This window comes from Nyctereutes procyonoides, unplaced genomic scaffold, assembly GCF_905146905.1.
Source record: "Nyctereutes procyonoides isolate TBG_1078 unplaced genomic scaffold, NYPRO_anot_genome, whole genome shotgun sequence".
NCBI classification, from domain to species: Eukaryota; Metazoa; Chordata; class Mammalia; order Carnivora; family Canidae; genus Nyctereutes; species Nyctereutes procyonoides.
This window is the reverse complement of record NW_026575126.1, coordinates 44,338,575-44,360,528: the sequence shown is the minus strand read 5'-3', so window position 1 is coordinate 44,360,528 and position 21,954 is coordinate 44,338,575. Positions and strand designations below refer to the sequence as shown.

Below are 21,954 nucleotides of genomic sequence, written 5' to 3'. Positions count from 1 at the left end.
TGGCGAACCCAGACTTCTGCAGGAGAACACTGTCAGCACAGACCCTGACCTCGCCAGCACCCAGAACAGTGCTCAGCACGCAGGAGGTGTTCAATCAATAATTGATGACTGAACAAATGTCAAGAAATGAGGCTGAAGAAGCAGGAGCCAAACCACCAAGGGCTTTGCACCTGAAGTGGGGGAGTTGGGGTGGATCCTGGAGGCAGTGGGTAGGAGAAGGAATTCCAGGCAAGGCGCAGCTCGGGGGCGGTGAGCACGGGCCCTCCGGGGTGGGAGTGCTGGTGGAGAGGGGCTGCTGGAGACACAGGCAAAGCCAGGGCCGGCTGGACAGGGTGAGGGGTGAGAGGCAAGAAGGGGAGGGGACACGAATCCTGGCAGAGAGGGGTGGGGGCAGGGCATCCCCTGGAATCAGAATCCCTGGGCCCCGAAGTCACGTGTTTTCGGGGATGATTCTGCCTCCGGATGCAGCTGACACCGCAAATGTGTGTGACATGTTTGTTGACACAGTTTTTTCAGCACCAACTGCTGAGGCATCTGGGATCTGCACAACGTTTCGAAACAAAGCCAGGCTTTGAATGTAAACATCCCCATGGAGCCTCCCAAATGGGCTCGCCAGGCACCTCCAGGGGACGCCCATTTCTGCTCCAGCAGCCCCTGAACTCGGGGGGGGGGGGGGGGGAGGGGGGGGCCGGGTGTGTCAAGGGGGTGGGGGGGAGCCAGGCCCAAGCCCCTCCCAGGCAGGGCAGGGACATCCATCAGGGGAAATGTGGTTCTCTCCTGTCACCTTCAAGTCTGACGGTTAAAAGGGGAGGGACTTCAAACCCAGGAGCCGGGTCCCCAATGCGCCTGCCCCCCACTGTCCGCCTGGCTTAGATTTCTCTTCAGGAGCCCCACTCGCTGTGTCACTCTGAGTAGGATGATGGCCCCGCAGTGACACTTGGTGCAGGTGAGGACAGGGAGGGGGCGCAGTGGGGACGGGCTGGCGGGAGCCGCTGGAGCTGCCGGAGCCACCTGCATGCACACGCTGCCAGGCCAGCAGAGCCCAGCGGCGACGCACGAACGTGGCCACCAAAACCCAGGCTCTCCAACGTTCACCAGTGTCTGCATGGGGAAGCACCCAAAGGCCCACCCGCGGTAGGACGGGCAGGTTCACTGCAGGGATGCACACATGGAGGATGCTCCAATGGCCCGGGCACGGCTGGTCTGCAGCTACACACCGGGATGAATCACACAGACAGACTCAGAGGGAAATAGGCCGGGTGCGACCACCGGCTGCAGGACTCCGTGTACGAGGCGGTAAAGCGTGTTAGAGACGCACCTACGCCGTCAGACTTAAGGGGTTGGCAGCCAGGTGCGGGGCATGTTGTGGGGAGCAGGTGCCACTGATTCGTTCTCCCCGGGGGTGAAGCACCCCCCCCGCCCCGCCCCCCCGTGACGGGGAGCGCACAGCCCGCTCTGAGGTCAGCGTCTGGCAGGGGACTTGTAGGCGCTAAATTGGCCTCCAGGAAAATGCCCCACCCTCTTCCCATCCCTGACGGGAGGGATTGTTTTACATGGCAAAGGGGATTTGGGCAGATGGGATTAAGGTCCTTGATCAGATCAGATAGGAAGATTACTCTGGATTTTCTGGGTGGGCTGAGTGCAACCAGGTAGCCCTCTGTTAAGAGCAGAAGCAGGAAGAGGGCAGAGAGGACTGGCCTGGCACTGCTGGCATGGAAACCCCGAGAATGAGTGCCGACAGCCTGAGTGAGTGCAGAAGCAGGTTCTGCCCCAGAGCCTCCAGCTTTGTGAGACCCCAAGCAGAGTGCTCAGCTGAGCCGCCAGACTCAGGCCACGCAGCAGCAGGAAACGTGGAGGCACTGAAGTTACGCCACGGCAGAAACAACTAGGAAGAGAATGTCTAGGAAGGCTCCTTATGTAAGTAATAACGAAAGCAGAGCTGAGAGACACCGGGTTATACGGGACGGGTCACCGAGCAGTGCACCTGGGGGGAAGCGCCGCTCAGCGTGTTATACTCAGTGTGCCCCCCAGGGGTGCACATCTGGGGGCACCTCTACTTGCACTCCCCGCCCCCCGGGGGACACGGCAGTGTCTGCAGGCAGGTTTGGTTCTCACAACTGAAGAGGGGACGCTGCTGGCCGCCTCTCCGAGCGTCCCCATGCCCCGAGACTGACATCCGGCCTATGTGGTCCCTACATCTGCACCCTGTCCGGTCCCTGTGGCTCCGCTCTGGCCACATGTCCTCTTTCTCTCCTTGTCCTCACCGTTGCTCTCCCTCCCACTCCCTTCTCCCTGCAGGGGCCCTGGAGGCTCCTCCTCCTCTTCAGTCACTTCCCTGGAACCCTTCCCTGACCCCCGGCCCCCTCAATCCCTGGAAAGCCCTGCTCCTGTGGGTTTTAGTCCGAGCACCTCCTCTCTCTGTGTGACCTTGGGCAAATCCTTGACTTCTCTGTGCCTCCATGTCCTCATCAGTAGGATGGTGATGACAACGGGGCCCTGCCCCATGGACTTATCAACAATTACAGCTGCAAAGTGTTGAACACAGCATTTGGCACACATTTCACTCTCGATAGATGTCAACCTCTGCTGCCACCATCATTGTTTTGCACCAACACAGTACTGTCTGCCTCATTCTGGATGCAGATCCCTGCTCATGTGTGTGGTTAACTGACCGTGGGGCGGGGCTCTGTGGTTTTGCTCACCAAGGCATTCCAAGTCTCTAGTGTATGGTATGTGCTCAATAAATATTTGTGGAATGAATGTAAGGGCTGCCCAGCGATCCTCTGGATCACCATGAACACTGCATAACCCAGGACTCACCGCGTTTTGAGGCTGTTGAACCAGTTTCAGGAGAGCAGGGTGGCTGTAGCCTGGGGAGAGACGGCTGGGTTAGAGTTCTGGTTAGAGGGTCCTTGCGCCCCTCCCCCACGGCTTGTCACCCCCTCCCAATCCCTTCATGAGGGGCCTCATTATCCCTTGCAGACAAGACCCATTCCTGGGGCCCACCCAGACCTCTGGACTCAGGATCAACTCAGGCCACTGCCAGAGATCTTCCCAAATTCTCTAGTTGATCCTGATGCCCAGGTCTGAGCCGTAGGGGGCTAGACACAGACAAGGCAGTGAATGCAAGGCTGAGGCCCACTTCAGGACCGAGGCGAGTGTGATGAACTGTAGATGCGGCCCTCACCTTCCTCCCCCAGGCCACTGCTGGAGTCGAATCACAATACACATTTGCTCAGGAACTGAGCAAATGAATGGTGCAGCCTGTAACCTATGACCCGCACGTACATTCACTGCTTCCCAGAGTCGACTGCATCGACTGTGCAGACTGAGCCTGGGATTGCATGACAAGGCTCAGGATACATCCTTTGACTCAGCAGCTGGCCTTCTGTGCATTTGCCCTACACGCATGTAGAGTGACCAATGCACATGCATATTAACCGTGATGCTCTAGTATCTCCAGGTTTGAAAGCAACCTAACATCTACCAGGGGCCATGAGGAACAGAAAGCCTGCTGTATGGGACGCCTGGGTGGCTCAGCGGTTGAGCGTTTGCCTTGCCTCAGGGAGTGATCCTGGGCTCCCGGGATCGAGTCCCACATTGGGCTCCCTGCATGGAGCCTGCTTCTCCCTCTGCCTATGTCTCTGCCTATGTCTCTGCCTCTGTGTGTGTGTGTGTGTCTCATGAATAAATAGATACAATCTTAAAAAAAAAAAAAAAAGAAAGAAAGCCCGCTGCACACAACAGATGCTTGGTCAGGGGAGGCATTTATCGTAAAGGAGGAGGGACACTGCACAGCACTGGGGCCAGAGCGTCCTGGGTTCCAGGGCTGTATTTTCAGCTTCTGTTTATCGTTCCCAATCCTGGCAATGACTCCACTGGGAAGAGCAGGCCTGTGTGTGTCAGGGGGTGGGCACAGAGGTCAGGGGACCAGATTGGAAGACCCTCCGAGGCAGTGGCCAAGTATTGTGCTCGGTACACAGTAGCTAAGCGAACAAATGAGGTGGAGATCCAGCAACACGGGCAAGAGCCAGAACTGTCGCAAGGGAGACCAGCTGCAGGAGGCAGAGAGGGCAACTCCTGGTCTACAGGATCACAATTTTTACCATGCATACCTTGTACCTATTTTCTTTAAACCAGTTCATTTTTAGTTTAAATAAACTTTTTTTTAAAAAAGATTTTGTTTTTTCTTTTAAGTACTCTCTACACCCAATGCGGGGCTTGAACCTACAACCCCAAGATTGAGAGTCACATGATCCACCTACTGAGCCAGCCAGGCAGCCTTAAATGAACTACTTGGAGGGGAGACTCATATCCCTTTGGTGAGAGGCCTGCCCAGGGCCCGGGCCTGGGGCCTGCTCCACTCCGCCAGAGGAGCCTAGCAAGTTCAGAGGGGTGATACGGTCCCGGCACCACCCTGGGGAGACTTTCTCCTCTGTAGCATCAAAGAGTGAATGACTTGATGAGCCTTGTGGTTTCATTCTGCCTGCTTGGAAGAGGGTGGACAGGTGTGTATGCTGAGGCAGTGACCTGGGGGGCCCAGCAGGTAGAGCTGTGAGCAGCCTCCCTGCCCTCCTGCCCTTCTCAAGGGCATCCTAGGCCCAAGGCTGCAGGGTGCTCATTACTCAAGGAAGGAACAAGCACTCTGTGGGTTTTTTCCAACTGTATTTTAGCCAGAGGTCTTTCAGCTCTGGTTCTTTATCATGCTGCCTGGGTGTTTATGACTTTTCTGCCTCAGTAGATAAGCCAGTTCCAGGAAAAATCTTATTAAACCACAGATGCAGCTTGTCTTATTGACTTCAGAGGGAGAGATGAGAGCAGAGCTGGTCCCTCTGATCAGGGAAATCCATGCCTGGGCTTTTAATGCTGTGGGACCCCGCATGGCGGGGTGGGGTGCTGCAGGGCGGCTAACTGTGAGGCTGCTATCACAGAAGAAACTTTAGGAGGCAGAGGGCCTTTGGTTCAAATCCTTGGGCTCCCTGGACATGCTGGACAAATGCTGTGACCTTTTGAGACCTGGGCCCCACAGGAAAGCTGGAGATGATGTTAAAAGACCTACTGTGACAGGACGGTTGTAGGGTCTAATGGGATAGTGTGTAGGGTGCCACGCACGTGGCAAGTTCACAGCAGTTATGTTAGGATAAATCATTTTAAAGACTCCAGATAGGGGAGAGAAGATGACCAGAGGAGAACTTTCAGAACTCCCCATGCTTTCTCAACTTCTGCTGGCCTGATCTCCTGCATCCCCCCACACATTTGGCATCTGGATGGGGATGAAGACTAAGGGAGGCCCACAGGGGCTGGGGATGGGAGGACACAGAGCTAGCTGGGAAGAGAACAGCCTACAGCCAGCCCATGGCTGTTACAGGGTAGAGCTAGGATTTGACCCCGAGAACTCCAGAACTGGCCCTTCCACACCAATCTGGAATGTGGAGAAGGTTGTATAAATCACAGAACCCAAAATGCCTTTGGAGACCATAGTGTGTCTGAATGATGAACTTCCTAAAAGGAATGAGTCACCTTACTGTCTAATTGCATCTTAATGGGAAATAAATAGGGACTGGCATCATGCATAGAGGGACAGGCTTCACCCAGCGAGACGCTCAGCCCACACACCATTGAGTGCAGCAGCTACCTGTGTGTCTGAGTCAGCCTTATCCATCCCATCGTCTGCCCTGCCCTCCTCCAGCAGCAAGTCACGCTCTGTATGGCCCAGAGGTCAGCCTGGTGGGACAGACGCTGCTGGTGCCCCCCACTGCTCACCTCGACTGGGCAGGCCACCCCTTTCCCAACTGCCTGTGTGGGGACCAGTAACAGCTCCATCCGCCTCTTTCTCTGGAAAACTGCCCTTGGTGAATGGAAGCCACTTTGCCCGAGAGATGAGCCATGTCCTTCCTGCTGGCAGCTGGAATGCACTGGAGTACAAAAAGGCCAGCCTCTTTGATGCAGTCAGGGACCAACTCTGGCGTGCAGTTCATGCTCCAGAGCCCCCTGTGTGTCAGGCTATGGCTAGTCTCTGGCTGAGACCTCATCCTTCTTAGCCTTTCCTTCTTCCTTTCTGTCTCCTGAGACTGTGCCCTTAATAAGCAACTTGTACAGAACCCATGCCTCAGGCTCTTCTACAAGACCTAACCTAAGACAGTTGACATTAAAGGCTAGGGCCCCAAACACCTAGGCTCACGTCCTAGCCATGCTTCCTCTGCAAGCCACGTCACCTCTCTGAGTTTTGCTTATCTGTCTACAAAATGGAGGTATTAATACATATTCACCCTGTGGGGTTTCAAGGAAGAGTAAATGAGAGAAGAGAAGTCACGTAAAGTCCCTATACTAGACCCTCTACCAATTACTTGCTCCATTTCTCTGCCCTTGAGGGAAGTGTCTGGCGGCACACAGGGATGTGCATGCTGGAAGGAACATGTAAAGTCTGGGCAGTCACGGCTAACAGAGAGGAGATACATATGAGGATGGATTTCTCAGCTCTTACCTATGGGGACAGAGGAGATCTGGGAGTAAAGGTCCAACATCCGGTTCCCATCCACGTCAACCAGGTAATTGCCTCGGCTCTCTTCATAATTGCAGAAAAAGTGTACAGCCTCTGCATTCTTGGAGAAAGCAGAGACTGATTCAGGGTTGCTGCAATCCCCTAGATTCTCCATCTTTCAGGATGAAGCTTGAACTGGTGAAGTAAACCATGTCCTGTCTATTCAACGGTCTCACAGAGGGTATCTGTGGGTGCTTACATGAATGGTTTGCTTTATGATAGTTTACTAAGCTGTAAGTTTGTATTTTATATATCACAAACAAAATAAATCTGAAGAAGATTCTGGTGTTAAGATAATGGTAAGCCTTAGAGCAACCATGAAGAAACCAATTATGAAAGAAATGAAATCAGCACATTAGAAGATATTCACTTATTGCAAAAAAAAAGTAAGAGAAACAAAAATGTATGAGACATACAGAGAACAAACAGTAAAATGGAAGATATGAATATATCAATAATAACAAAACTGTCAGACTGGATAAAAAGATGCAACTATATGCTGTCTACACAAGGTGTACTCTCAGTTCAAGAATACAAATAAGTTGAAAGTAAAAGAATGGAAAAAGATACATGATTTTTACAGCAATCCTAAGAAAGCTGAAACGGTTTATATTAATCAGACGAAATCAACTGTGAAACAAACAAAAATGTTTCTAGAGGTGAAGTCCACTAAAAAGATGTAACAATTATAAACATGTAAGCACCTGAAAACAGAGCCCCAAAATACATGAAGCTAAAATGGGCAGAACTGAAGAAAAATATAATTATAAGAGAATAGCTAGCAGCTTTAATAGCTGGCTTTCAATAGTGGATAGAACAACCAGTCAAAAGATTAACTAGGAAATAAGACTTAACACTTTAAACCAATAGATCCCACACACTTATGGAACACTCCACCCAACAGTGGTTCTCCTCAAGTGCATGTGAGACATTTTCCAGGATAGACCAAATAAAAGCCTCAGTAAATTTAAAAGGACTGAAATCACACAAAATATATTTTCCAACTACAATAGAATGAAATTGGAAATCAGTAAGAGAAAGAAATTTGGGAAGTTCACCAAAATGTGAAAAGTAAACAACACACAAATAACAAATGAGTTGAAAAAGAAATCACAAGGGAAATTAGGAGAAAAAAGGTTTAGGACAAAATCAGTTGTCTTTCTTTCTTTCTTTCTTTCTCTCTCTCTCTTTCTCTCTCTCTCTTTCTCTCTCTCTCTCTCTCTCTCTCTTTCTCTCTTTCTCTCTTTCTCTCTTTCTCTCTTTCTTTCTTTCTTTCTAAGAGCTAGCACAGCCTAAGTGTTTGTGTCCCTAAGCTAAGTCATAATAGAGAAGCAGTGGAGAGAATGCTAGCTCATCCTCACTTACCTGAATTATATTCAGCTGTTTCATTAACTCCTGCAGGCAAGAAGAGCAAAAAGCATTATAGCAAGGACACACTCTTGCCAAAGAAGGTTCAAGTCTTTCATGTCTTTCCAAGTGTTGGGGCTTCTCCCCAGCCTTATGCCAATAACCTCATAGGTAATTAGTCATAGGTAATTTAATAATATTACAATTATTAAAAAAATTGCTTAATATAAATAGTTGGCAGGAAACTATTCCTGCCAGCTATATTACCACTGTAAACAGAAATGTAGAAACTTGGAAGGAAAGCAATAAAATAAAATAAAACATTAAAAATATTTAAGCTAAAGGTGTTTATCTAGTGCTCATAAAAGCATAGGTTCCCCCTCCCTTTAAAAAATTTTTTAAAAGAGTTTTAATTTATTTATTCATGAGAGACACAGAAGGAGATAGAGGCAGAGACACAGGCAGAGGGAGAAGCAGGCTCCATGCAGGGAGCCCTATGTGGGACTCGATCCCTGGTCTCCAGGATCATACCCTGGGCTAAAGGCGGTGCTAAACCGCTGAGCCACCAGGGCTCCCCCCCTCTCTTTTTTTTTAAAGTAGGCTTCACACCCAGTGTGGAGTCCAATATGGGGCTTGAACTCACAGCCCTGAGATCAAGACCTGAGCTGAGCTCAAGAGTCATATGCTTAATGGACTGAGTCACCCAGGTACCCTGGTTCCCTTTTCATTTGGGGAAAAAAGGCTTTAATATCCTGTTATAAAAAATAAAATTAACTGAAAATATAAACTTGCACATCAAAGAACCACTTGTAATTATAGTCTAAGCACTCCAAAAACCACATGTACAAGTCTATACAGAAACTGGGAATTATGTATTGGGAATTGGGAACTAGTTGCTTTACTACTATATAGATTCAATCTCTAAAAATAATTCAACATAAAATCAACTTTAGCAATTGGTGTCGTAAAATCATGTTCCCACATAAAAATAGAAATTAATGGGGATCCCTGGGTGGCTCAGTGGTTTAGCACCTGCCTTTGGCCCAGGGCCTGATCCTGGAGTCCTGGAATTGAGTCCAGCATCAAGCTGCCTGCATGGAGTCTGCTTCTCCCTCTGCCTGTGTCTCTGCCCCTCTTTCTCTCTCCCTCTCTCTGTGTCTTTCATTAATAAATAAATAAAATCTTAAAAAATAGAAATTAATATTAATGACAAGAATATAAAACGATCATTCCAGGTATTTTCACCACAATGAAATTAAAATGTACCTCTCCTTCACAGAAATATGCATGAAAAATATCCCTTCTTTTGTTAGTAAAATGCTATCAAAATAACTACAATCACTTGCATTAATACATGAGATTTCCAGATTTATAAACTAATTGCAATGACACAAGGGGTATCTTCTGATAGTTAAAAAAAAAAAAAAGACATTGTGGATAAAATCTGCAAATTGGCCAAGAAAAAAGCCAATTTGTATTAAAAAGATTTACATTGTTGTTTTTTTGGTACAAACATTAGAAATAGTATAGCGCATCACAAAACAGAATCAAGGTTAGTCAGCCTTCTGAAATGTGTTATATGCAGGTTTTGTAGCATCTCTGAGAGGTGCCAACCTTCTTCATCAGAGTCGTCTTGCACCTCTTCCATCTCACACAATAACATATACTCTAGGGATCCAGAGCTACCCAATGTGTCTCATATGCTGTGTCCTGTCACCTTGCACACCTCTCCACATATTGTTCCCCTCACCTGCAACAGAATGATGCGCTCCTTTAGTGAGTTCTTCCTTTTTATCCTTCAAGGTCAAGATCAAGGGCCTTTGCTCTCCCTGTCCTGTGCCATCTGTCATGCCATGTTCTGCCATCTTGGTCAGATGTCCTGCCCCAGCCCTTCACTCTAGACTCCGAGCAAGCCATCTGACTTGCTTTGGCTAACAGAATGAGGTAGGAGTGATGGTGGACCAATGTGGAGCCTAGACCTCAGGAAACCCATTATGTGCTCTCGTCTGCCATCGCCATGAGGACGAGCCCAGCCCAGCTTGCTGGAGGACGAGAGACCCAAGACAAGCTTAGCCTAGACCAACCAGTGGCCAGTCATCCCCAGGCATGTAGATGGGCCCAATGGAGCTGCCCTGCTAGCTCCCAGTTAACCTCAGATGCATAGGCAATCTGAACGCAACTGAGGTTTTGTGATTGTTACACAGCATTACTGTGACAACAGGTAACTGCTACATCTCCTCTGAGAAGGCCTCTTTGACTTCTTGTGGCAGAACGGCCTCATTTAATGTCCTGGATCTCTAGTGGCAGGCTCTCTAAAAGCAGCTAAGAATGCAGGTCCCTATGCTTCACTGTGTTCTTACCTCCTGGACCCCTTTCACTTTGTTCTTATGAACACCACTCAAGTGTGCTCAACTCACCCGAGATTTAGGCCCTGGGACTTCTGTCTTCATCAGGGGCCCATCATAGTCAAATTCAACATCAACTTTGGCTGCGGCCTGACTGATGTGTCTGGAGCCTGTAATAAACAAAGATGATGAGAATCCCTGGTAACAGTAGCTGTAATGAGAATTCCGCCCTAACAGGTGCCCGATGTCTCCAGTGGAGACAGTGCCAGGGCCTCAACCCCATCCTAGTCAAACCATCCATGAACACAGACTCTGGCCAGACCTGGGCACCACAAAAACACTACAGATTCAAAAAACATGGGAAAGCCCAGTGCTAGCAAAGTTGTAGACAAATAGGCATGCTCATGTCCTGCTGATGTATCAGCTAATGACACCTTTCTATTCCTTTTAACTAAGCAGTCTCATTTTAAGATTCATCTTAAGAAAATAATGGGACCAGTACACAAAACTGTAGGTTAAAGCTATGTATAATAATACTGCCTTTCAACAAGAAAACAACCTAAATGTTCAACAGTGGAGAGCAGCTAAACACAATATGACATATTCCACCATTTCATGGACATGGAAATTTTTATTCTATTTTTAATTTTTTTGAGAGAGCATGAGCAGGGAGGGGCAGAGGGAGAAGGAGAGAGAATTTTATGCAGGCTCCATACCCAGCACACAGTGCGATGTGGGGCTCGATCTCACAACCCTGAGATCACGACCTGAGTTGGAATCAAGAGTCAGACACTTAACCGACAGGGCTACTCAGGTGCCCCTGGAAATTCTGAATTTTTATGGACGTGGGAAGATGGCCATGGTATTACCATGTGAAAGCGCAGATTATAAAAATTATCCAGATGTTGTCAAAATTTAACTTATACTCAGATATATATCCCAATATATACATAAGCCAAAGTTTCTCAGCCCTTAGCACGAATGGCATTTTGGGCCAGATAACTGTCGTGGTGGCCGTCCCGGGTCTGGTGCATCCCTGGCTCCACCCACCAGATGCTGGTAGCACGGCCCCTCGAGTTATGTCCCTAGTTGTGAGATTCAAAAATCACCGAGGAAGGAATAATCAAATGTCTAAATTCAGGTGGTTCCCCACTTATAGATTTTTTTTTTGTTTAAACAAAAGTTTGGGGCACAAGTCATTGGCTTGCACATTACTTTTGTACAGTAATAAATGCATGGGGGGGGGCTGTTCCCAGGCTCGACCCACAAAGGCTTCTGAGCTCAGCATATGGCTAAGATAAAGGGCAGCCTCGGTCCCACATCTTGAGCCCTGGTTGAAAGAGGGCTGTGGTGAACCCAAGGTCAGTGTGGGGTGACTGACCCCGGGCACACATGTGGTGGCTGGGAAATGTTAGCTCCTCTTACTTGGGTTACATCAAACTAGGGAATCACTAGACACTTTGTGTAAGTCATCTACACCATCTCATTTCTCTTTATGCAACCCTGAAAGGCACATTGTTGCTTCTGTTTTATAGGAGAGAAAACCAAAACTCAGAGAAGCAAAGAATGTGCTAGGCTCTGTCCCTCCTTCCCCCTCTCGGACACACACACACACACACACACACACACACACACACAGCTTGCCAAAGTATACAAAACCATATTAGAAAACACAAATTCATTCTTAATTTTCCATAATTGCTCTGGATATCAAAGAGGGCTTCTGAATTAATTATGCAACAAGCTGTATCCCTTTGAACATAAAGTCCAGTTAAAATCTAGTAGTACTCTTATTTTAAAGCATGAAGCAGCCGGCTTTTATTGTCTTCTGTTTGATCTTAAAATGAAAAGGGAATCCCTACAGAGTCTGTTCTGTTAGCAAAGAGTAAAAGGTCGTGGAACATATTGATGACTTCTTTCTTACTGGTGCAAACTGATTCCAGCTAGATCTGTATGAAACAGGGACACATGTTTGTATAAAAAACAGTTCTGGACTGATGCGGATCCGCTCTGTTTTCAGTAAAGAGGGAAAGTGAAAAATTCAAAATTGCAAGCTGTCCTCCAGTGAGGACATGCAGGTCTTCTCTTCCTTTCTCCAGAAAGTGTCTTGACACCGTGTGGCAGCAGCCAGATTTCCTGGGATCTGGAAAGTGGAGATGCCGGCACTGGAAGCAGCCCCAGTGGGAGTTGCAGCTGAAAGGGTCTTGAGAGGAACGACGGGAGTGAGTGGGGCTGTGTGGAGCTATGGGTATGAGGACGTCGAGGCTGTGAGCAGACAGGGTGGGAGGGGCAGGGGGAGAGATGGAGAACCCGTCCCCAGGGATCAGGGATGGATGGGGCACGAGACGGGGAAGCCCAGGGCCAGGTGGCAGGCAGACAGGTCTGTTTTGGTTCCTGCCATGTGCCAAGTCTTCGTGGGTGAGGATGGAAGAGGGCCAAGTCCTCCGGGCAGAGATCCTGAAAACCATAGCCTGGTAAGTTGGCGGGCAGCTGTGCTATCGAACACGGGAAGATGGGGCAGCTGACACGGATTCAGCCCCCACTGTGTACTAGGCAGGCCCTACCCAGGCGAGCTCCCTTCCACTGTTTTCATTTATCCACAACCCTCAGGAGAGATGGTTCTCGGGTTATAGATGAGGAGCAGAGAGGTTAAGCAACTTTCCCAAAGTCGCACAGCTAGTTAGCCGCAGAGCCAGGTTTTGAATCCACGTCTAATACTTTTCTTTTTCCTACTCTATCTCAATTTTGACTTTTTGTAGGGGAAAATAACCAAATACTAATACAACAAATATTCTCGTAAGCATTTAAAGTAGGCTCCATGTCCAACGTCGGGCTTGAACTCACGATCCTGAGATCAAAAGCAGTGTGCTCTACAGACTGAGCCAGCCAGGCACCGCCGATCTCTTATGATGATATGTAATGTTATAAACCACAAGAGAAAGTAATAAGATTTAAATGGTCAATGGGATGGCTTACAAGTTACATGAGCAGAGATGTCCATTCATGGGGTATTTATAGTGAGCATGCCTGGCAACGTCTCACGTAAGCCTCACAACCCCCTGGGAGGTAGATGTTATGATTATTCCCATGTTGCAGAAGAAGACACCGAAGCTCAGAGAGGTCAAATAGTTTGCCCAAGGTCACACAGCTGGTAAACGGCTAAGCTGCAAGGCTGTCCCTCAGACCTCTCCTTTCCCAGATACTATCTCTCATCTCATCTAGTGCTGGGCTCTGAGATGAAACATCTGCAGCAAAATAACCCACTTCCTTTGAAGACAAATTCCTAGAGGCACAAAGAAAGTGTGAATTAATACTGAACCATCCAGCATTTTTGGTCATGAGCAGAGCAGCACTGCCAGGACGCAGGCATGTGTCCTCACCCGAGACCCTGCACGGTGGGGTCCAGCCCAGCCCTCCGGGTCTGATGACAATGCCTGCTGCCCGCTGGGGCCTCGCCAATCCAGAGTCAATGTTTAACTCCAAACTATAAAAACAGCCATCAAATGTTTTTAATGTTCTCTTAATCTTGATAGTGAGAGTCATAAATGAGCGCCAGTTTTCCCAAACAGCAAGGGCTCTGTATGTGAACCTGGCCGAAGTCAAGGTCAAGTTCAACTGGAGTTGTTTGCTCTGCTTTTCTTTTCTTTTTAAAAAAATCTTATCTCTTCTCTCCAATTGTCCACCCTACTTATTATTATTATATATATTTTTAAGATTTTAAAAATTTATTTATTCATGAGAGCACAGAGAAAGAGAGAGGCAGAGACATAGGCAGAGAGAAGCAGGCTCCATGCAGGGAACCCGATGCAGGACTCGATCCCTGAACTCCAGGATCACGCCCTGAGCTGAAATGAAGGCGGGTGCTCAACCACAGAGCCACACAGGCATCCCTTTATTATTATTTTTTAACCGATGAAGATCTATATCTTTGATAAACATCTGGAGCCTACCAGTAGCATAATTATTACATTCTACTCTGTCCCAGAGAAGCATTGTTCCCTAAAATCTGACAAAGCCTCCAGTAAGCACTTCAAGTGTAACCTTCTTCTCATAGACGTGCCCAGACTTCTGCTGCTGGCACACTCGGCTGCAAGCCACTTCCTCTTTCCCTTGTTTCTGTGCAGAAGGGAAAACTGGGGCCTCTGTGTGGGGCTGATGTGAAGTTAGTTCAATTTAAGGACCTCCCAAGATGAGAGGCAAAAAACTTGATGAATCAGTTTTGCTGTTATTCTCCGCACGTCGTTCTGGGTGTCCTGCAGCAACCTGTTTGGATTCCCTCCTCGCAGTGAGAAGAGCATTGCACTTCTTGCAGCTACATTTCAGGGTCTGAAAGTTTGGGCTCGTGCAGTCAGCGAGCAGATGTTGTTCTGAACAAGCTACAAAGGCCAAACGTCAGAGAGCAACCGTGCCACGAGAGCGGTAAGTCTGCGTCGGATGTAGCCTCGTGGCCTGAATCCTGGCATGATATCAGTCGGTATGAGTCTTACTCCTGTGGATGGTCACACACATAACCACATCTTTGTGTCCTCCAAACACCTCCCATCAACTGTGCGACTGTACCCCACAGACACGGACAAATTTCTCCAGGCAAGTAGCCACCATCACTTCTGCTAGGACATTCGCACAGGGTTTCCCGTTGTGACTCTCACAGATCCATGCAAGGTCACCAGTATGAATGCTGTGGGCATGGGCTGAGTGGTCTGGGCAGGAGCCCCTGAACACGAGGCCATATACCACCTTCGTGCAAAGAACGGTTTGCTGGGGTCCTCTGACGCCTCCGGTCCATGCATCTAGTGGTACATGCACGAGACCCAACAACGACCTGCTTTGGGGCCCCTTCCTAAGCTGTGGTGAGACGGCTGACAGCCCGGGGGCCACGGCATTCAAAGATCTCGAGGTCTGGTTTGTTGTTTATGTTGAAGGTGACCACAGGGCGTCCGCCAGACCCGCACAGAGGACTGGCCATCTAGTGTGGCCCTTCCAGCTGTGGCTGCTCCACACACCCTCACGTTGTGGCGCTGTAGCAGCAGACGGTGCGGCCGCTGTGGCCAGTGTGAAGGGCAGAGACTCCCCAGAGGCTTCAGGATCCAGGGGGCAGCTCACTCAGGGGTACAGCCCTCAGAGACACCACGCACTTGTGACTCACCAGACAGGAGCTCGGACACTTTCCTCTGCTGAACGGGCAAGTTCTCAAGCATCTGCATTGCATTCTTCACTGAGGCTGGGTGCTCCTCAGAGCTCCTTCGGGGGGCAACCCCCATCATCTCCGGGCTCTGAGGATACTTGTAAAGAGTTATTTGATCCCCTCATGGAGGAGAACACAGAGTTTGTGCCATACCTACAGGGACACCACCTTTACAGCGAGGGCCAGTCTCACTAGTAGAGCTAACTGCATCACAACCACAACGACGCGTTTCTAATGAGTTCTCTCTGTGGAGTCTCAAGTATCCTTTCTAGAATGACCATCTGGCTTCTCTTGTCCAGAGTCAGAGGAATCAATGGCCACTGCCTGAAACTGAGCATTAGGAATTTCTAGGACTTCTCATCCCTGACACTTGTTTGGGGCTAGTTCTGTTGCCTTCCCAGGGTCGCCACTTTGGTTGACCTTCCTGTTTTTACCTCCCTTGCAGGGCTAGTGGTAGACACATTCTGCCCAGTGTCACTGTTTTCAGGAAGTGGGCAGCCCACAGAGCCTTCTTCCTGAGTTTCTTTCCCAGCTGATGTCAGAGTGGACTCTGCCCATGTGCAGGCCGGCCAGCTGGAGAGTGGGCCTCCTTCTCCAAGGGTGCTTCTGATGCAAACCACAACCTTGGAAGACCCACTGTTGTCTTTGGGTGGCTCTTCACCTTTTTAAAATAACTATGTTTGGTGGAGGGAGGGGTTGATTATGAAGAGGGGCGTCTCCTCTGTTCCTGGTGTTTCCTTGGTCCACGGAGAACTTCAGTTCTTGGCCAGGCTCCTGGAAATCTTCTGTGAGCCCTGAGAAGGATGATGTTGCGGGGATGGCTGGATGAACTAGACCACTGGCACTGTTCTCCCTGTTAGCTTGCAGTAATTCCTTGGACACATTGCAAGTCACAGCCTCGTGACACAGCATTCACATTCTCGTCTTGTTCAGGAGATGTGGGTTCTCCTTTAACCTGAACTGAGGCGTTGGGAACAGGAACACTGTGGCAGACTGGGAAAGCAGAAGAAGTGGCTACTTGGACAGGGACTCCTGTGGATGATGGGGACCCAGGGGCCGATCCATCCCCAGTGGCTCTTCGTTTCTTTCTGGTTCCCTGGTAGTCATTTTGCTGAGCCCTGAAGGCACAGCTACTATCTGTGTCTGCATCTGCCAAACCGGAGACCGCAGGAGCTGAGGATGAACTTGGTGATAGAGGGTCTCCTGCATTACTTGCCTGAGCATCCTGCTTCTCTGGAGGGGCAGGGGACTCTTTGGGCTGGTCAGGTCTTTTGCCAAATGCATCAAAGGTATGGGATGGTCAGAGGGAATTGTGCACTATGTTGCCTCTGAGTTGCGAAGTTCCAGCTCTTTCTCCTGTTCTCAGGGAGACAGCATGCCACCTATTTTTTTTTTTTGATAACATGGTCATTGAGGAAAATATCAATAATTTCACCACCCAGAGATAACTGCTTTGCTGTCTAGTCTCCCAGTCTCTGCACTCCATTTGCCAGTACACGATCATCAGTGATTTGGGGGGATGGGGCGTGAAACAAGGCCATGTCTCAGCCATAAGCCACTGTGTCTAACAGTTTCCAAGTGATCCGACAGGTGGAGACACCACACAAACACCTAAACACAGTGGGTGTGTTGGGGGGCTGAAGCACCCTCCTGCTCTCCCTCATTCTGGAGAAGCAGGTGCTGTGTGGTGAGCTGCTCTGTGGAGATGTCCATGTGGCACCAAATCCAGCCAGAACCACGGCAGTGAGGTTGGACATGGATCCCCCAGTTCCCAGGTGAGCTTTCTGATGAGACCACAGCCCTGGCTAACAGCTTAGCTGCACCCTCATGAAAGACCTGGAACCTGAGCATCTGGCTAAGTTGCCCCCCAGATTCTTAATCCATAGGAACTGTGAGATAATAGATGCACATTACTTTAACCTGCTAAATTTGGGGCTGTCATAAGGCAATAAATAACTAATACAGTGGTTAACGCTGCAAATTTTGGGGCCAGCCTGGCTCTCAACTCAAAGCCTAGTTCAGCCACTTGTTAATACTGAAGCTCCAGGAAGTTATATGATTTCTCTGAGTCTCCCTTTCCTCTCCCAGGGGACTAAATGGATTAAAGGTTAGCTATCATTTAAAAACTATTTCCTTATTGCTCCTTGCCCATCAGCAGTGTATGAGTCCACATGTACCTGTATCTTTGCCAACACTATGGTTTAGTATTAAAAGACTCATATCTATCTACCTACCCATCAATCTATGACTAGTTATCTTTAATTGACAAGCTAAAAGAAAAGAAAAAAAAATCTCACAGTATGGTTCTCTATATCTGGTACAAGTGTGCCAAAAAAGATTCAGCTCTGGCCAAGAAAATGCAGAGCTGATACCTCTGATTTAATCATTTCTGTCTCCTTTTTTCATTGTGTCTCCCTATCAATTCTTGTAAAATGGGAGTAAGGCCACTTCCCACCTAGTATAAGCATAAATGAAGTGCTTTCACATGAACTGTTCCTTCTGATAGAAGACATATGAAAGGAGGGAGGACACCAGGACCATCCCCACTTTCCTGATGAGAAATGGGAGGCTCAAGGTCCTGCCCACTGGTCAGGCTCACTTGATGGAATGGGGCCCAGTTGTAGGAGTCTTGACCTACTGCTCTTTCCTTGCTGTCTCCCTGGGGAGGCCCAGATGGCCTTGAGAGTGACCAGCAAAAGGGGAGCCACCAGGCTGGTGTCTCACAGGCCACTCTCTCTTGTATCCTTGGCACTTGGCACAGTGCTCAGCACCTAGTAGGTGTTCAACAGTACCCGCTAGGGACGATTCTCCCTTCTGCTTGGAACACATCAAACCTGCGACATTTGAGTCAGGTTTCAGTCTACTTTTAACATAATAATGGGTAAGTGTTAATGTGCTTCTCTTATAACTGAATAAGACAAAATTAAACCCCAAAACCTAATGCCTGGAGGCTATTAAGGTCAAGAACAAGGGGAGGCAGAAACCTTTACAGACCATAGGAGACCACGTGACAACTAAGTGCGCTCTGGGAACTTGGGCGGGATTCTGGGATCTAAAGAGGCATCAAGGGAAAAGCTGGTAAAATCCAGAGAAGTCTAGAGGTTGGTTAATAGTAATGTACGAGGTCAGCCTCTTGGTTCTGACAAGGGCAGCCTGGTGATGCAGCATGGTAATTGTGAGGGACACTGGGGCACATGGGATCTCTGTACTATCTTGGTAATTTCTCTGTACTTGTAAGATCAACCAAAATTAAAAGATTTATTTTAAAACCAAACCTAGGGCAGCCCAGGTGGCTCAGCAGTTTAGTGCCACTTTCAGCCCAGGGTGTGATTCTAGAGAACGAGGATCGAGTCCCATGTTGGGCTCCCTGCATGGAGCCTGCTTCTCCCTCTGCCTATGTCTCTGCCTCTCTCTCTCTCTCTCTCTCTCTCTCTGTCTCTCATGAATAAATAAAAAAATAAAAAAATAAAACCAAACCTAATATAATACTCCTGTGTGTGTGTGTGTGTGTGTGACAGAGAGAGAGAGAGAGAGAGAGAGAGAGAGAGAGAGAGAACACAACACACCTGCTTTTTATCCCACCTGGGACATAAACACCAGCATTCAACACGCCAACCAAGGCCATGGCCAGCTCTTAGTCTTCAGAAGGTAGATGAGACCAGCAAGAAAGGGACACCACGATGACAAAGCATGGGGCTCTGAGAGGATGCAACAGGCTGGGGGTGGGGTGTAGGGTTCCCCTAAGGGGCTTGCCGCTAGCCCCTCTCCCCCCAAAGCCCCAAGGAAACACATGGAGGAGAGATGATAACCCAGTGTTTGCAGCCAGACTGACTTGCATTCAATTGGTCATGTGATTGGCTTCTCTGAGGCTCAGCTTCCTCACCTGTAAAACGGGATTCATGCGTGCCTTCCTCATGGGGCTACTGGGAGGGGTCTCATGAGAGCCTGCAAGCTGATGAGGCCAGCCTAGCTAAGCTGCCTGAACTCAGTGAGAAGAGATGTAGCAGAAGGGTGGGCAAGCCAGCTGGGTGTGTGGGGTGGAGGTGAGGGCGAGGGCGGTGGGGGTGGTGGGGGCGGCCGCCTCCTATCCAGTGCCCTTGAAGTACACCTAGCCTTTAGGTCAATCACGAGGATGCTTATAGCCTTCTTGCTTCTTGGCAGCAAGCTCAGCTATATGTTTTCCCCAACAGTCCCTATGAGGACAACCTGGACCCTCCAGCTGCTGGGGCCACCACTCAAGTCAGCAGCGTGGCTCCAGGCCCGATCAGCTTCCTGCTCGCTACAGAGCTGTTCATTCAGGCCAGGAGCTCATGGCGGGGATGGGAGATGGGGGTGGTGGTGATGGGGACAGTTTTAATGTGCATGAGGGGAAGACAGCCCCCGAGGCACTGGCTGGCCAGTCCCTTTACCCCAACGGCTGTCCCAGCCCATCCAACCCCAGTCTGGATTGTGTTTCCCATCAGGACCGGTTCTTGCCAAGACCCCCCACGGCTTACTGGGTGCGAGCAGGCGGTAGTTGTGTTGGAAGGTGCAGGGCAGCCGCCGGCGGAGCAACATGAAGGCCATGGTCCTCTCCTGCAGGAACAGAGGCCTCCCTCACACGCTTCCACCCTGAAAGAAACCAGAAACGCACAGTCAGGCCAGCCACCAGCACCTTCCTGTCGCCAAGCATCCCACTCCCTGCCACACCCCATGTAGTGGAGAAGGTTCTTCTGACATCCCGTCCTTTGCTTTCATAATGAACATACACTTGAAAAATCAAAGGACAGGGGGACCTGGCTGGGTGTCAGAGGAGCATGTGACTCTTGCTGTCTGGGTCATGAGTTCAAGACTCACGTTAATTATAGCAGTTCTTTAAAGAGCAAAGCCTGTTCACAGGTGTTTTCATTTGGCCTTGACCACACCCTGGGCAGCATCCTTATACACATTTTCTAGGTGGAAAACCAGAGAAAGGGGACAGAGATCCCCCTGTAGCGAGCTGACAAGCTCAGGGCATCATCCATCCAGGACAAGCAGGCCCAGTCTGCAAGATGGGAGGGCTCAGATGGAGGAAGATTTGGAGCAGATGTAGTGGCCACACGACATGGGAGGCTGGGCCCCCCTGCCCTGTCCCCACACAGAACACTGGTCCCCAGGGCTGTCTGGGAATCTCGGGACCCAGTGCAGTATCGGGGAGTGCATGTCTCTAGTGTGACCAGCCTTCTCGAGTTTGCTGGAGATGGAGGGGCTTCCCCTGGACGTGGGACCCTGCTCTGAAACCCAGGGAGCGAGGGTTCTGAGCTCCCATGCCCCCCCGTGTTGAACTGCCCCAGACCCCTCCGCAGTCCTGCCCTCCCTGGCTAGACCTGCTAGTCACTCTTTGCTTTGTGGGCCTGGATCAACCCCTCCCCACCTGGTTTGTTTTCCTTTACACTCCCCCCTACCCCATCCCCAGGCCACCGTTCAGGTGTGTTCTCCCTGCATCTTTTGGTTTGTGGGTCTTCTTGTTAAACCCCTGCTTTGGTATCTGGAGCATGTATTTTCAGGTGTATCGTGTTGGATCTCAGAACAGCGATGGAGCCATTCACTTCTCACGACTCAGGGAGCTTGTTTCCCAAGTCCTCTCTGCATGCCACACGCTGGGCTAAGCTCTTTGCATAGGACACTGCTGACATTCATCTTTGTTATGAGTGCTCACAACAAGGCTTTGTGGTCCCCTATTTACAGATAGGGACACTGAGGCACAGAGAGGTTAATGGTGGGTCTGAAAACAGGTCTGACCCCAGAGTCACTGAGTCCTCACACTTCACACATGTCCCTCCATTTACTCTGCAACAAAGCACGGACGAAGTGCCAACTTGAGGTGGCGGTGGGCTTAGCAGCAGGGTGAGGACACGTGGGGGGGGGGTCTGGGACCAAACTCAGGACGATGCGCAGGCAGTGCTCCTGACCCAGTACCCCCAGAGCTAACGGGACGTGGGACAATATTAGAAGCAAGGACTGAACAAAGGAGGCGGTGTTGGCACTGGCTGGAGACTCACTCATTCCGTGAATATTCACAGCTCACCTACTACACGCCCCTCTACCCTTCCGGTGGGCACTGGGCACAGGGATCGGTCAGGGGCAGTGCTTGCCCTCCAAGCACAACCATGTCCTGAGCACCTAGCTGTGCTGCAGACACCACCCTGTTTCATCCCCAGAGCCCCAGGGGATGAGTGGCTCTGCCAGTGTCAACTCTTCACAGATGAGACAACTGAGGTGCTTCCTGGGAAGTGGGTGCAGGAGGTAACTCTGGGGTGTCTGTTCAGCACACCGTGCCTCCCTGCTCTCAGAAACGTCCCCCTTCTGTCTACAGGGGTGCATACCTGGCAGCCGTGTCTGTGCTGTGTGCCCCACTGGCCGCAGCCTGGACGGGGATAGGCCAGAGCCCTGGGAGTTGTGGGGTCCACCCCCTGCTTCATCTTTTTTTTTTTTAAGATTTTATTTATTTATTTGGGGGGGTAGCAAGAGAGAGCACAAGTGGGAGGGAGGAGCCGGCCCCCCACTGAGCAGGGCGT

At 49.8% G+C, this 21,954-nt stretch overlaps 1 protein-coding gene across 1 annotated transcript in view; it reads right to left on the bottom strand.

The window, feature by feature from the left end:
• The window catches only part of ABAT (4-aminobutyrate aminotransferase), an 85,807-nt gene that overhangs the window by 20,157 nt on the left and 43,696 nt on the right, over positions 1–21,954 (bottom strand). The window contains exons 2-6 of the mRNA XM_055341203.1: positions 19,915–20,029; positions 10,306–10,403; positions 7,907–7,936; positions 6,485–6,602; positions 2,821–2,870 (exon numbers count right to left, since the gene is read on the bottom strand). Of these exons, the coding sequence (XP_055197178.1) occupies positions 2,821–2,870; positions 6,485–6,602; positions 7,907–7,936; positions 10,306–10,403; positions 19,915–19,984 (366 nt within the window). The 5' untranslated portion in view covers positions 19,985–20,029. The remainder of the gene's footprint in view (positions 1–2,820; positions 2,871–6,484; positions 6,603–7,906; positions 7,937–10,305; positions 10,404–19,914; positions 20,030–21,954) is intronic.